Source organism: Lepidochelys kempii, chromosome 2, assembly GCF_965140265.1.
Source record: "Lepidochelys kempii isolate rLepKem1 chromosome 2, rLepKem1.hap2, whole genome shotgun sequence".
Lineage (NCBI taxonomy): Eukaryota > Metazoa > Chordata > Testudines > Cheloniidae > Lepidochelys > Lepidochelys kempii.
The window spans coordinates 75,896,037-75,911,511 of NC_133257.1; the positions used below are offsets into that span (position 1 = coordinate 75,896,037).

General features: G+C 41.4%; 1 protein-coding gene across 1 annotated transcript in view; it reads right to left on the reverse strand.

Moving 5' to 3' along the window:
- ASXL3 (ASXL transcriptional regulator 3) overlaps positions 1-12,065 on the reverse strand; it is a 130,772-nt gene extending 118,707 nt beyond the window's left edge. Inside the window, exons 1-2 of the mRNA XM_073331281.1 lie at positions 10,801-12,065; positions 10,143-10,225 (exon numbers count right to left, since the gene is read on the reverse strand). Coding sequence (XP_073187382.1) covers positions 10,143-10,225; positions 10,801-10,884 — 167 coding nt within the window. The 5' untranslated portion in view covers positions 10,885-12,065. The remainder of the gene's footprint in view (positions 1-10,142; positions 10,226-10,800) is intronic.
- Positions 12,066-15,475: the final 3,410 nt, after the last annotated feature.

Below are 15,475 nucleotides of genomic sequence, written 5' to 3' on the forward strand. Positions count from 1 at the left end.
AATGATCAGTCCAGAATAATGTAACCAAGATTCAGAAACATTTACAAAATAAAAACTGTAGTCTTTGCAACTCCAATTCACCTGTCTGCAATGGAATACGACCACAACAATGTCAAAGTTCCATTGTGCCTGTGTACAAACATATACTCTGTGACTGTCTCTTCCCCCAAAGAGCTTACAGTGTAAAAAAGACAAGTAACAGGTATACGAGACAAACAAGAGGGCCAGGAGGAGAGCGGTGGAGACAGAGTAGCAAATATAATCTGACATGCACCGTTCTGCAGTGACTGCAGCTGTCCACCTGCACTACCATAATCAGATTGCAGTCTGCTGTATTCTTTATGGAAGAGGTGAGTTTTGAGAAGGTACCTGAAGGAGGACCAAGAGGGGATTTTTCTAGCAGTCTTTCATTGAAAGAATGGGTAGAAGTTGCTCAGATACAACTTCTTTCATCACTCCATAGCCAAAAACTGCATCTGTTGATGCACATGCAGTAATTCAATCATACCAGGTGAAAAAATGCACACACACTTTATTTCTCTCTTCCACCAAAATGTCCCCTTCTCTGTCCCAAAGATTGACTACATCCAAGGCAGAACAGGTTTTGACATTGTTTTTTTCAATGTACTCCTTCATCTGAATAGGCCTCCCAAATACCATCTAGCAGACTAGAGTTACCTTAGAGGTTTTGGTCCCCATCCTTGGCTCTTCCCATAACAAGACGACCCTAAAGACCAAAAATCCTTCATTGTTTCAAAGCTGACTGTTAAGGTTCAACAACAGTCAAAGGCCACGTGCTGTTTTCTTTTTTATTCTGAGTGGAAGAATAAAACTGGGCAGTGATAGTATTTCTTGACCAAGACGAAACCTTGAAACTACTGGAGAAAGGAAGAAAGCCTCGCTATACCGTGGAGATCCAGAAATAGGTTGGCAGTAAAGAGAACAGAGCTGCCAAGCTCATTTACCCTATTTTCAGAAAAGCAGCGACTGGGAAAGGGTTTTTAAAGTCAGCAACGCCACGGACATAGAACTCAAAGGCTTAAAGAGAAACTGGCAGAAAGATCAAGGGATGTAGAAGCACTGGGTAAAATATCAAAAGCACTGACATCACTTAGGAACCTATATCCCAGTGACTTTAGATGGGACTTTGGTGCTTTTTAAAATTTTATTCAATAGGTTTAACAGAGACAGAACGGATAAATGCCCACATGAGAGCTGTGACCCAGATGGAGTCCCCTGAGATTCCTAAGAGTCCCTGAGGTCTACCAATGCCTTCCTAAAAGCCCTATATGCAAGGAAATTGATGTACATTTTTTTCCTCTGAAAAGAATCATTTCCTCAGGCTCATTCTGAACTCAAAATAAGGTCTTTAGTGTCCACTGTCCCTATTACCAACCTAGGAGATCCACTTAACAGGTGACTCTTCATTAACTAACTGAATAGGACAGGGGAATGAAAAGAGTCTTGTATGTTTTGGATGCACTGATTCCAGAGAGGATCAGAAACTGCTGGAGAACCTGAAACCATAACCAGACAAGACAGAGGCAATATACGAGGATACTCAGTAGGTACAGCTTCTGTAGGACACAACAGCAGTACTGGGACTGAAGCCAGAAAAAAAAAAAAAACCCACAATGACTGTCAGAGACGCTACCTCCTGTGACAAGGTCTCTATTTCAAGACATTTGGGGGTGGGAATGGACAGATCCTTGTACACAAAACTGGTGCAGTGAAAAATGTTCCAGGATCCACTCCATTTGTTTCACCTTAGAAGCTGGGCGCTTAAAGAGTCTGGTGAGCATACTGTTTAGGTTGACACGGGAGGGTGTCATTTATCAATGGACAAATTAGAACTGCATAAGGTTAGGTGTGCTCCTTTGATGGCTCTTCTCAGGTAAAAGATGAAGTTGTAGGCTTACTTCCAGGCAACATACCGGTGTAATATTTCTGCACAAACAGCATAAATCCTCTAGCACAGGGGTGGGCAAACTATGGCCCACGGGCCGGATCCAGCTCCTCGGGGCTTTGGATCTGGCCCGTGGGATTGCCACCGCCACGTGCACCACACCACTCCAGGAAGCGGCCAATGGGAGCTTCGGAGGAGGTACCCACAGGCGAGGGAAGGGAAACAAGAGGAGCCCTCTGCGCCCCCCCTCCACCCTCAGGGACCACAGGGACATGGTGCCAGACGCTTCCCGGAGCGGCGCAGCATGCCACCCTGGAGTCGCTCTAGGTAAGCGGCAGTGGACCGGAGCCTGAACTCCTCCTGCACCCCGCCCCCCAACTCCCTCCCCTAAGCCCTCTGCTGCATCCCGCACCCCTCCTGCACCCCAACTCCCCGTCCTGAGCCCCCTTCCGCACCCCTCCTGCACCTCATCTCCCTGCCTTGAGCCCCCTGCCGCATCCCCAGCCCTCCTATACCCCAACCCTCTGTCCTGAGCCCCCTCCTGCACCCCAACCCCCTTCCCTGAGCCCCCTCATGCACCCCACACCCTTCCTTTGCCCCAACCCCTTGCCCTGAGCCCCTTCCTGCACACTGCACCCCCTACCAAACCCCAAACTCCGCCCCCACACCCTAACCCCCTGCCTCGGCCCTGCAAGCAATTTCCCCACCCAGATGTGGCCCTCGGGCCAAAAAGTTTACCCACCCCTATTCTAGCAGAAAATCTTGAGAATAATCACAGTCTTTCTCTGGCGCCTCCTCAGGCTCTGAAATCTCAGTATCAGCAGCTAAGTGAGAAAAGGCTATCACCACCTTTGAGGATGAGAAGTAGAAAGGTAACAATGCTCACTCAAACCTATGACAAATATCTCTTCTTAGTCTTCCCAAAGAAGATTATCACCACCAGAATCTATCTGATCCTATGTAGACAGCACGACCCTGGGCAGAATAACAGCTGCACAAGAATGATAACCAATGTACTTTTTGGAGAGGAGAGGGGGATGAGGGAGAAGGACTTGAATTGACATTTCCTGTAGTAACTAAGAGGGAAGCCAAGTCAAGAAGGAAAGAGAGGTAGGGTTAAGAATTCTACAGGTAAGTTACAAATGCAGTAAAAATAGCAGAGTGAGCAGGATTTCTTACTTCTGCTGAAGCAGTGGTTCTCAACCTGTGGCCTGCAAGCCGCTTGCGGCCCAATCAGCACACAGATGCAGCCCATGTGACATCCTCAGGGTCATACAAGTAGTATTGGACGCAGCCCACAATAGTAAATACGTTGAGAACCACTGTTCTAAAATAATAGTAATAGTAAAAGTAATAGGCCAGTCACAGTTACTTGAAGATACTCAGGTCAAATATTCCTTAACAGCAAGAATAGTAAGAAATGATCTTGCCCCAGAGTTCAGAATCCTGAGTGTGACAGACGAGGAAGGCAAAGAAACACAGGACCTGTGGGTTAATGTTACATTCCAAAAGTTAAACATTTCTTGCCCCACTTTTCTTGGTTTATTGCCCTTTTAACTCCCGTTGAGTAACCTTTTCTTTAATCTATTCTAGAGAGGAAGGAGTAGAAGTGAATTTCTGAGTGTTACCAAGCAAGGCAGAAGGAGAAGTACAAAACTAGGGAGAAACAGGGCATGAACAAGAGTCCTCGGCACCAAACTTTTGGCACAATTTGACTGGAAATTTTCCCCAAAAACTCATGTGATAAGAATGAATGGCTGCAGACTAATATTTCAATGTTCTCAGTTTCTGGACTCAAATGGGAGGGAATCACATAACTGACTTCAGGTTCCAATACATGTTAAGATTTCATAGTACATTCCAAAGAGTCAGACCTATGTTTTTTTTACTTGCACAGTAGAACCTCAGAGTTATGAACTGACCAGTCAACCACATACCTCATTTGGAACTGGAAGGACACAACCAGGCAGCAGCAGAGACAAAAAATAAAAAGCAAATGCAGTACAGTACTGTGTTAAACAAACTATATAAACATAAGCTGGCCCCAGCTTTTTTGCTGCCCCAAGAGGAAAAGACAAAAAAAAAAAAAAGAAGGACCTGCAGCCGAATTGCCGCTGAAGAGGGAGAGAGGGAGTGAAGGACCCGCCACCGAACTGCCGCCGAAGACGCGGATATGCCGCCCCAATTACAGACAGAGTGCTGCCCCTTTCTATTGGCCGCCCCAGGCACCTGCTTCCTTCGCTGGTGCCTGGAGCCGGCCCTAATCGGGGATAGTTACTATCTGGTGGTGGGAGGTGTCATTTAATAGTATTTTTCATCCATTGGATGCAAAGATACCTTTTGCAATGAAACAAAATAATATATATGTTAAAATAACCATTAATTTTTTACAGTAAGACTCTGAAACCCTGGTCTTTTTCCTTCTCCTCTTACTGAGGACCTGAATTTTCTGTTCCACTGTGGCTGTAAGTGTCTCTCCACAAAGTAACACACTCTTCAGAGAAGAACTGCATCTTTGGAAAGTCTGTATGTAGCAGGGACATAGTAATTTTGTGCAGTTTAGTACTGTAAGTGTTATCTGGGGTAAGAATTTAAATATAGCTTTGTACATTATGATAGCTTTTGCACTGCTCCAGAAAGGCTTAAGAAAAATTGCAGTGTCAGAAAGTGACAATCAGTAGATGACCAGAGGCGTAACAAGTAAGAACAAGAGATAGAGAATCTGTGATTCATAATGTTCCAATCTTTTATTTGGGAAGCACTTGTTTTGTTTTTAACTAAAACAAGTAACTCATACTGCTAGATCTAAGTCTGCAGATTCATTACCTGTCCTAAATATAATTCAGACATATTTGAAGCTTGTACTTTTAGCACATATACCTCATGACTATGGAATGAGCTGCCTTTTCATTTTTGGGAAGCCAAACTGGCTTCCATTTTTCAACAAAATGAAAATATACTTATTTGATGTTTCAAGTTTATGTAAAGCACCAGGAGCATTCTGTAAGGAATCCTGTATGCACTGCAGGAGTTAAAAAAAAAAAAATCCACTTGCCCTTGGCCAGTGAGGAAGTACTCCCCATTGAGTATGGGAGCCCAAGTCATCAATTTTGGCAGAATTTAAACTTTCAATTGAAAGAAAAAGATTCTAGTCCTTTCAAATGTCAATCTAACGTAACCAGCATCGTGTTGTATTCTTGAGTCTGCAGACAGCGAGGTCCACTGCCTCTGCTGCTGTTCATAGCTTCCTCAAACAGCAACAGAGTGAAATGATGCGGCTCTAGCTCAGTTTGTTGTTGTTCTGAACCCCGTAAGCAGTAGCGAAGCTGCCACAAATCATGTCAATTTGATGATGCTACCTAGGAAACCTGTAAGCAGCAAAAGCGGGCATGGAGTTATTCCCAGAAGACCCACCCACCCACACCGGCCCATCTGTACCCCAGTTACCAGGAGTGGTACAGTAGCCAAGAGCTGTCTCCTCTCTCCCCTCACAGCAGCCAGGAGCCTCTGGAATTGCCAGAAATCCAACCAACAGCTATAGGGGTGATGGAGCATCACATATATCAGACAATTACTATCCTGAGTCGAATAAAAGAGAACAAGCACTGAAAAGTAGCTCAGGATCAGTACCGACTGTAAAAATCCCAACACCTACACCCTCTCCCATCAGCTGGGGATAGTGGTGGGGCTGAATTCTTCATCAGGGCGTTCCCTTTGAACATCACTAGTGGTATACCCCTCCTCATCTTTCATCTATCACTTCATATCTGGCTACTAGGTTTCTGGTAATTATTTTAATCCCTTTGACATTTCTCTAATAATAAAATTGCCTGCTGTTGGCAAGTGAGTCAATTCCTTTCAGAATCCTTTTTGCCATCCTACACTCACGCAAATTACCATTATAATTCTTTTTAACTGAAAATAATCAGAAGAGGTTCTGCCCAAAGATTTCTCACAAGTCCTTCCCCACTACATTATATTGCCTGGACTCTAAACTAGCCTGCAGCAAAACTGTATAAACTAGAAAATATGGAAGCAGTGGTGAGCTGGAGCCGGTTTGCACCGGTTCATGCGAACCGGTTTTTAAATTTTGAAGCCGGTTTAGAACCGGTTGTTGGGTGGGCGGGGGGGGGAGCAAACTTTGGCCCGCGGGACCATCCTTTCCGTCCTACCTGAGCTCTCGGCTGGGGAAGCTCCCCTGAGAATTTGTACTCACCCAGCGGCACTCCAGGCCTTCGGCGGCACTTCGGTGGCGGGTCCTTCAGTGCCACCGAAGACCCGGAGCAACTGAGGGACGTGCCGCCAAAGTGCTGCCGAAGACCCAGAGCGACTGAAGGAACCGGTTCTTCAGCTTCTGGCAGCTCATCACTGTATGGAAGCCAAGCAACTTTTGACAAAGTTAACTTCCGTTTAAAAGTCATCATTGTGAATGGCTGCCAGAACATTAATTTTGTTCTCTCTTTCTAACTGCCTGATAAATTCTCTCAAAGAAGAAACCTACTGACACATAACAGGTCCTTATCAACATGAGCACATATTTTTAATCACACCTGGACATTTGAAACTTTACAAGATGTGAAACTGATGTTTCCTATGATGTAATTTTTATACTGATTCTGACATCTCTCAAAATCAAACGTCTACCCTTAAAATCATTGCGGATTTTATCTCGATTTTTAAAAAATTATATTAGAACGCAAGTGTTTGTTTTAATTAATCCATATATTTTTCTCATTATCCCCTCTTGACTTAGCCTGCTATAAGAAACATTACAGCAAATACAAGTTTCAACTAAAATACAAGTCACGGGAAATAAAATTAATTATAATCTCCAATTACATACACATTTCATTTGTTTTTATGAGGAAAACAGTAGGTTGGAAAGCTATGTAAGTTGGTAATGGAGCAAGAAGTCTCTCTCAATCACCAATTCAAATTTGGCTCATGTCAGTACTATCCAAAAATTGTTATCATTAAACCACTGCTTAGTGGCCTATATAAAATAATTTGGTGTTCTCAATCCAGTTAAAAGTGGCCAGGTAGCACAATGACACCTTCATTTGCAATCTCAGCAGAGAGGCCAATGTTTAAACAGACACATAGCTAAACTACCCTGTCTCCAAGAAAAGCAATTATTTCAGAATAAGGTTGAGGTACAATGAAAGGTAAACTTGAAGTTTGCACTATTGTTGCATGCATTACACCTGTAGATAAAAGACTACAGTCTCAAGGGATGCCAGTTTGGCTTTGTTTGCTAACGCTTACATTTAGACACACAAATTTCTTTTAATTAGTTAAGGAAAATGTCAAGCTTCTAGGCCCCAAAATTATTTACCTTAAAAGTTGGTTTTCCTTCCAGGTACAGAGAGGAGGATTGGCCAGATGATGATCTTTTACAAGTGATTGTCGCAGCAGGAAAGATATTTAAAAAACAAAACAAAAACAAAACTGAAACATGGCATCTCAAACAAGATATAAATCTGAGCAAGTGCACTCTGCAGCCAGCTTATGATCATAGTTTTTTGTTTGTTTTTCCCTGGAGGTGCACCTGGATTTGTGCTCGTGGTTTTGTTTTTTAAATTTTTTCCCTGCTGGACTTAATGTGGGTAAATAAACAACCAAACTGTTGGGGGATTCCACATCTTTGTAGCATCAAAGAGAAATAAATGTAAGGGCCTAAAAGGCCAACAGAGTCCTAATGATTGGCCACTAATGGCAACAATAAAACTGCGAAAACCTAAAAGTTATTAATTCTGAGTTGCTAATACAGCAAGAAATTTTAGATTACCTGTAGTTATTTTTGCAATGTACGTGCGAAATGACTGAACTGAGCAGTCCTATTGTTCACTATACACTGGAAAGGCTGGAAGAGAATTCTAAGAGAACTTTGCCCAGAATTGCTACAGGTTTGCTGATAAACATATCAGCAAAAGGAAGAGGGAACAGGATACATAACCTTTCACTGTTGGTTCAAATCCAGTCCAGTTGAAAGAAAGTCATCAAAGAATGAAGGCTGTTCAGTGGTCCAAGACACTTTGGTGGTCTCATTCCAGCTCTTTTTTTCCCCCCGGGGGGGAGGGTACAGGTTGACTACTCATCACAAAATCCACCACTACTTGTAAGTCTCAGTAGATAGCAGCATGGAAACTAAACTGCCTTGTTAGCCCTAGAAAGGTCCCCTGCAGATTATAGTTAAAGTAGCATGGCTAAATAGGGTAAGTTTGCACAGACTGCTGCTCTAGTAGAGGAATTTAACAACCAACATTCTCAGTCAAAAACCTTTCATGAGCACTTAATTTCAACTATTTTCAATGCAGTAGAAAACACTTAATCCAAACTTTGTTTAAATTTAAACTCGATTCTAAAAAAAAGTCACAATTTCCAGACAACTGCAACAATCATAATTTTTAGGCTCCTCAGTTTGGGGCACAGTTAAGGAATAGACAATATAGGGATTTATCCTGCCTTCAATAGTAGGAATGCTCATCACCACACATGACATTCCGTATAGTTAGTTACTACTAATTACCCACACATGTGCTGTATTCATTTTACAGCACATACATACTGAACCACAATACAAATCAAACAGAAATGAAAACTTGCTGATCCTTTTCTTGCCCGTCAAGCTGAGTTCGTGCATTACTACAAGGCTGATTTTCCATTTAGTAGGTTATTCTTCCTCTTGTATGATTTATTTATATTTACAATCAAAAGGAGCTTTTCTGTTTTCTGTATTTTAAGTATATTAAAGAGATAGCTTGACCTCCTATCCAGTCTCTGTATACTGCTTTCTCTTTAATACACCACGATGGGGAGAAAAACACTCTAAGAAGTATGAAGAAGCATTTTTATTATAACAAGAATTAGTAGAATAGAATTGTAAGCCAAAGTGCAGTAGCATCATGTTACAAGACTTGAAAGAGCAATCAGTAGCTCATTTGCTGCTGTGGAGTATCTTAATATACAATTTTCAAGTGATTTCTTTTGTGAGACTTTTTTGTTGTTTGCATATCCTTGTGGCACAGAGTCTAAGCTCAGACATTTATTTTCTAAGGCTCTCTCTTTCTTCCTTGGCACTGGCACAAACATTTTACATGATTTCTGAACTACATTTGCAGAACTTTAGGGGGCAAATGCATCTTCCACGTCTACATAATACTATGCCTGTTGCTATTCATTCCACCAACACACACTTATTATATCTTACAACATGCTCGTATCTAGTTTACCAGTAAGCTGCATGGTTATATACTGTGAAAGACTCTGCACTGCATTATTCCTTCTGTTTCTTAGGAAATGTTTCTGAATGACAAGAAACATAACACAGTACCCAGGAAAGATTCTTTTGGGTAAACAATATAAGTTCAGAAATAACAGATATAATGCATTACTATTCTACTAGACTAGTTGTCTTTAAAAGCTCACTTGCCCTACATTTTAGGAGCCACAGTAAAAGGATGTAATTAAAATAGAAGCAAATGCCTACCTTATTTTGCTGCCACAGGTCAACACCTACTGACACAGTATCTTTGAAGAGAAATTCCCTCTGAGCAGTTATCCCTCAACACCAGTCATAGAAGAAGAAAATGCACCATGTATTTGAGCATCATTATTATTTTCCTTCCCAAACTAATCTCTCCTTTCCTGTTAGAGTAATCTGTTGTTTTGTTTTCATGTCCAAGCTCCCAGTTATAGCGTAGATCACCTCACAGTTGTGATTCAGGAATAGGAGCTGTGTGTCCACTTGAAGCAGAATGCTTCGAGCTCAATCCAAAGCTCACTGGAGCCAATGGAAAAACTGCTATTAACTTCATTGAACTTTGGATCAAACCCCACTACCCCAACCTGCTCATCCTCCAGGGGTTTATCCATTGCAAACCATTTCTGCATCCAAATCACTTTGCAATAAGTTGAGTCACATGAGTATTTAAGAAACCTTTTAAAAAAAAAAAGTGGGTGAAGTAATCTCTTTTATTGGCCCAACTTCTGTTGGTGAAAGAGATGAGTAGGTCCAATAAAAAAATATTACCTCACCCACCCTGTCTCGCTGTTATCCTAGGACCAACACACTGCTACAACACTACAAACTAAAAAAGTCAGATAAGCTTCCACACGCTGACATTCTGAATTAGCCAGTGCATATTACTTTAGAAATAGCATACAGGCCTCACTAATACTAGATTTCATTGTTTTCAAAGAAATTGTAAGAGATATTGAACATATAAATACTGACCTTGTTTCTTTTAACCCTTCTTTCTGAATGACTTCCAGTATTTGTTTTGCAGTCATTGGTGAGTTGGGGTGTTTTTCCAATGCCTAAAAAGAAATGATATATATATGTGTAACTAAGATACAATAATTCTGTGAATTTGAAAGGTTATGTGTTCATGCATTTTTTTCCTAATTATTTTTGGAGGGGGAATTGCAGTGTTGAGACTGGAGTCCTCCATCTGTTGGAAGGCCAGATATAGTCCGGGACACTGCAGAAAAAGTGAGATTTACTTGCTGCTTGTGTGCATCATCTGCTGAAATGCATGGGAATATTCTTCCAAAGATACAAAATAAACTAAAAAGAGTTAAAATATGAAACCTATTTGAGGACACCAATACTGCAGTACAGTTTCTCTGAGGCAGGGGGGGAAAAAAGAGTGAGAGATTGCTAGTTTTTGCTCACTACTTTAAAAACAGTATGAGGTCACTGAACTACTGTGCTTACATCTTATGATGACCTCAGAAACAAAAAAGGCTAAAAACTTCCGTTTGCAAAGGAGGAGCCACTGTCAGAAGTGACATGATAGGTTTCAAATTTTAAATGCTTTTTGTTTTTAAGAAGATGAAGAATTAAGTGGTCAAAACAGTCACAGAAGCACACAAGATGCCACATGACTCACTCGAGTGCAGTATGTTTTCCAGTTCAGCTCAGTTTTCCACTCCTTTGCCTTTTCCAATTGAGCCCGAATTAATCCACTCCTCATCCCAATTCAGACCAATTGGCATGGAATTTTCTAGTTTGTCATTTGCTTTTTGTCCCTTTTCAGTTTTAGCCAGTTGACTCTTTCTGCCATTCTTTTGCTCATGTTAGGTGCCAGATTGACAGCCCTGGAAACTGAAATCCTTTATCAACAGAAAAGGTACAGCACAGGCAATGGCAATGCAAGCTTCCCCCCAGTGTCATTCCAATGTGACTCAGTAACAACTTGCACTTCCACCTCTGGCAAATGAGAAATTAGTTTGGTCTCCATGCTCATTCAATCCTTTGCCTCTCTTTACTAGTCACGAATTAATGCCAATTGTGATGGTAGCTACTGTAACGTGGACACCTGTCCACTAGGAACTAGAGACATACCACCAAAACATATCACATAAGTCACCGAAGACTGGATGGTGAATATTTTCAATCACTACTAACCAGGGCTGTAATTCAAGCAGGTGACCTAGAGGAGCCAAAGCCTCCATAACCTCTACCAATCCCTTGAGCTCCCCAGGTCCCTCCTGCCATTTTACAGTTCTGGTAGCTTCCTTTTCTCCCCTTTCCAATTCAGAACACTATTTACCAAATCCCTTGCCCCATACTGTTTTCCATATCAGACAAACTTATTCTTTACCTTTTAGTTCTACAAAAGAAAAACGCAGAAACGAGGGCTGCACGAGAAAGGTTTGGGAGCTGAACTGAGCTTATAACAATGTGTATGTAAATAGGAAAGATTATACATGGAACTTGCAGGAAAGGAAAATGGAATGGTGACTTGAAAGGGGGAAAAGTAGGGAGGAAAGTAATTAAAAGAGGCAAAGGAATCAGTGAAGAGCTTGGAAAGAGATTATTACAAGGGAGAGGAGAGGAACTATAGATAAAACAGGAAGTAACAGCAATAGGACAGTCTAATTCACTGGAAAGAGTACAATGTGAGTGAAGATTAAGACTAGAATGATGGAGGTTAACAACATCAAGAGGCAAAAAAGGAAAATTTTACCCTTGGAGTAAGGAAGAGAGGAGAGTTAACATAAAAGGAAGAAGTAAAATGAATGTGCAGTAAAATGGAGGGGGAAAAGGGAAACTGAACTGAACTGGGAACACTCCAGAGGGCAAACTGGGTAAAACTGGAAAGGGCAGAAGAGGAAACTACACTGTACTGGACATGGCTATGAAGGAAACTGGGTGCACTTGAAAGTGGGGTTACTCACTGTGGAGGATTCCCTGTTTCTCTTCCTGAGTACAGGCCCCTCAGCACACCTGGGCAGCTCCTCCCTGCAATTGAGAAAATTTGGGTAGCCCTGTCCCCTTCTCTATGACATCACATCCTACTCTATAAAGGAAGTAAAAGTGCTAAGTATTACAGTGTGAATTTGATGACAGTGGGAAGGAAAGAATAAAGCTACGCAAAACATCAGAAATCACCCTGTCTGGGGAAGTGGGAGAAGGGAGGGCAGTATGTGCTGAGGAAGCTGCACTGAACGGATTGTGGAAACAATAGCCAGACACATGGATAAAGAAGATCATCTTCACAAAACAAAACAGAACAAAACAAAACTGACAAAGCAATATGTATAATACTACAGAGATTTTAATCAACTCCACCAGACAGCTTTTAAATACCACAGTATGAAGCAAATACATTCTGGATATAATGACATACTAAAATGGAGAATATGTTAGAAAGGCTGAATGTGCTGGAATGAACAATTGCCCATTGTGGGAAATGGTTTAATCACTGGATGCACAGTGTGGGCTGTGGTCTCATATATCCTGACAAGTGTAATTGTATTCATCTAACCATTTAATATATATATATATATATATATATATATATATATATATATATATATATATATATATATATATATATATATATATATATATATATATATATATATATATATATATATATATATATATATATATAGTGTGTACATACACACACACACACACACACACAAACCCCACAAAAGTTACCTTAAGTGAAGAGCAAACATTTCCTGATTTAGAATACTATTGAATGATAAGTCAGTGTTCCCTATGTCTGGGGTTTTTCATAACTATTTAAGACGACTATTTTAGCTAAATACAGTAACTAGTATTTCTTGTGTAAGAAAAAACTAAACAGGTTTAATTTAATGAAGCTTATTATTTGAAGAAAGTAAAAGTGATTAGTTGAAGAAACAGTTCAATGAAGGTCTATGATTTCCCCCACCTACCTATAGAAAACAGGATGAGATGACAGTACAGAACAACACATATACAGCATTATTATCAAGGAGCTTGTGAGCTAACAAACAGACTGAACTAATACATGCACCAACAATGCATACCTCCACGGCGCACTCCCCACCCCGCAAAAAAATTATTATTTTCACAATAATGTTATTTTCACAATAATGCTAAAGATTAAAACTGAACTAGTAATTGTGCACTAAGACATGTAAAATGATAAAAGAGAATAGCTTAATGCAGTTATGAACACCTTGGTAAGACAAGGTAATGAAGGGCAAGGGAGGAAGCCTTTTTCTGTTTTAAATCTTTCTCCTATTCCCCAACCTCATTATCCAACATTCATATCCTCAGAATCGGAATTTACTTAGACCTGGGCAATGACTGGTAATGCTGGGATTATACTTAATAGTTAGGACCCCAGAGCAAGTCAAATTACAGTCATGAAAAATAGGAGTCTTCCTGTCCCTAGTTCTTTGGGATATATCCCAACATATTTTCTTAAGGGCAGGGAAGGAAGGGAATGATTTGCACTGTATCCCTGAGGATCCTACATTCGTTCTTCCACATTAGGTATAACTAGCAATGAAATTCACCATCTAAGAAGGACTAAGAACAGTGGTGGGCAACCTGCAGCCCATCAGCCATGAGACAGTTTGTTTACATTGACCATCCACAGGCACAGCCACCCACAGCTCCGAGTGGCCATGGTTTGCCTTTCCTGGCCAATGGGAGCTGCAAGAAGCAGTGCGAACCTCAGAAATGTGCTGGCAGCTGCTTCCCGCAGCTCCTATTGGCCAGGAAAGGCAAATGGCAGCCACTGGGAGCTGTGGGCAGCCATGCCTGCGGACGGTCAATGTAAACAAACTGTCTCACCGCCCGCCAGCCGATTACCAATGGGCCACGTGCATCCCACAGGTTGCCCACCCCGACTAAGAAGATCCCATTGAACCCCATCATGACACTCCTTAAGAGAGCTGGGGGTTCAGTACAGAGGTCACCAAGATACTTGTGTAGTTCACCCATACCCTGCTGATTTGGATAGTGAAGAGATCAGGACTCTGAACTGAACCCAGGTTCTGTCACATAGCACTTCTGAGAGCTACTAGTAGAAAACAGACCTATTAATAAACATTAATGGTCCAGGAGACAAATTGGTACTTTTGAATTGTTTCCCCCATGGGTGCTCCAGCCCCAGAGCACCCACAGAGTCAGCACCTATGCTCCTGTATACTATTGACCAACAGCCAGAGCACCCACACACTAACTCCAACAACCAAATTTAGACTGAAGTATCACAGCCCACAGGAGATTAAACTATTATGTTCCATAGGTACAGAATAGGAGGGATAAAGATGCACCAATACTCAAGGCTACTGCAATGGCAGAGAATTAAGCGTGAGATACCCACATGATCCCAGCAAGCAAACCTCACTACTAGCTCTTCTTTTAATCTGTTCCAGTTTGAATCCGTCTTTCTTAAATAACGGTGACCAGAATCCGTCCACAATATCCCAAATGAGGTCTTATCAGACCTTTGCACAATGTCTTTAATACTTCTCTATCTCTACTGGAAATGCCTTGCCTGATACATCCTAGGATCACATTTCCATTTTTTGCATCATATTGGTGACTCAGACATCCTGTGCTCAACCACACACCCAGATCTCTCTCCTTCTGTCAATTCCAACTGATGAACTTCCATCTTATAGCAGAAATTCTTATTATTAGACCCTAAGTGCCTGACCCTTCACTTTGTAGTATTAAATTTCATCCAATTTCTGCTACTCAGTCTTCGGGATCATCTAGTTCTTCCTGTATAAAGCTCCAATCTTTCTCTGTATTAACAATGCCTCCCAACTTTGTACCCTTATAATCTGTTTGGCAGTAATGAAGCCAGCAGATAATCTCTGTATGTAACGTATCACTGGTTTTTTTTAAACGTATGTGTACAAATGCCCTTCAATGCACAGAATCAGATCTGCTCAACTGTTTGCAATTCAGCCATTACTGAGCAACACAAACACAGAGAAGACAGTGGTGCAAACTACAGTTTTAGCAATCACAGAACTCAAGAACACTATTCTCATGTGGCAAGTAGGAAGCTTTTGCAGATAAGTACCATCTACTCCTGCAGATTCTAGCCACTATGTTTGCAGAAAAAAGCTCTCTTAATATGAAGCCAGTGTAAACTGATACAGTGCTGTCTCCCTAAACAAGGCTGCTCCCACGCCTCTGCTGCTGCTGCTCATAGCTTTGCTAAGCTTTCCACTAATACATCCAGATCCCTGTGAACAGCAGCTACACTGAAAAGAATCAGGTACATTTAATTACTGCTGCTTGGCAAAGCTACAGTCCAA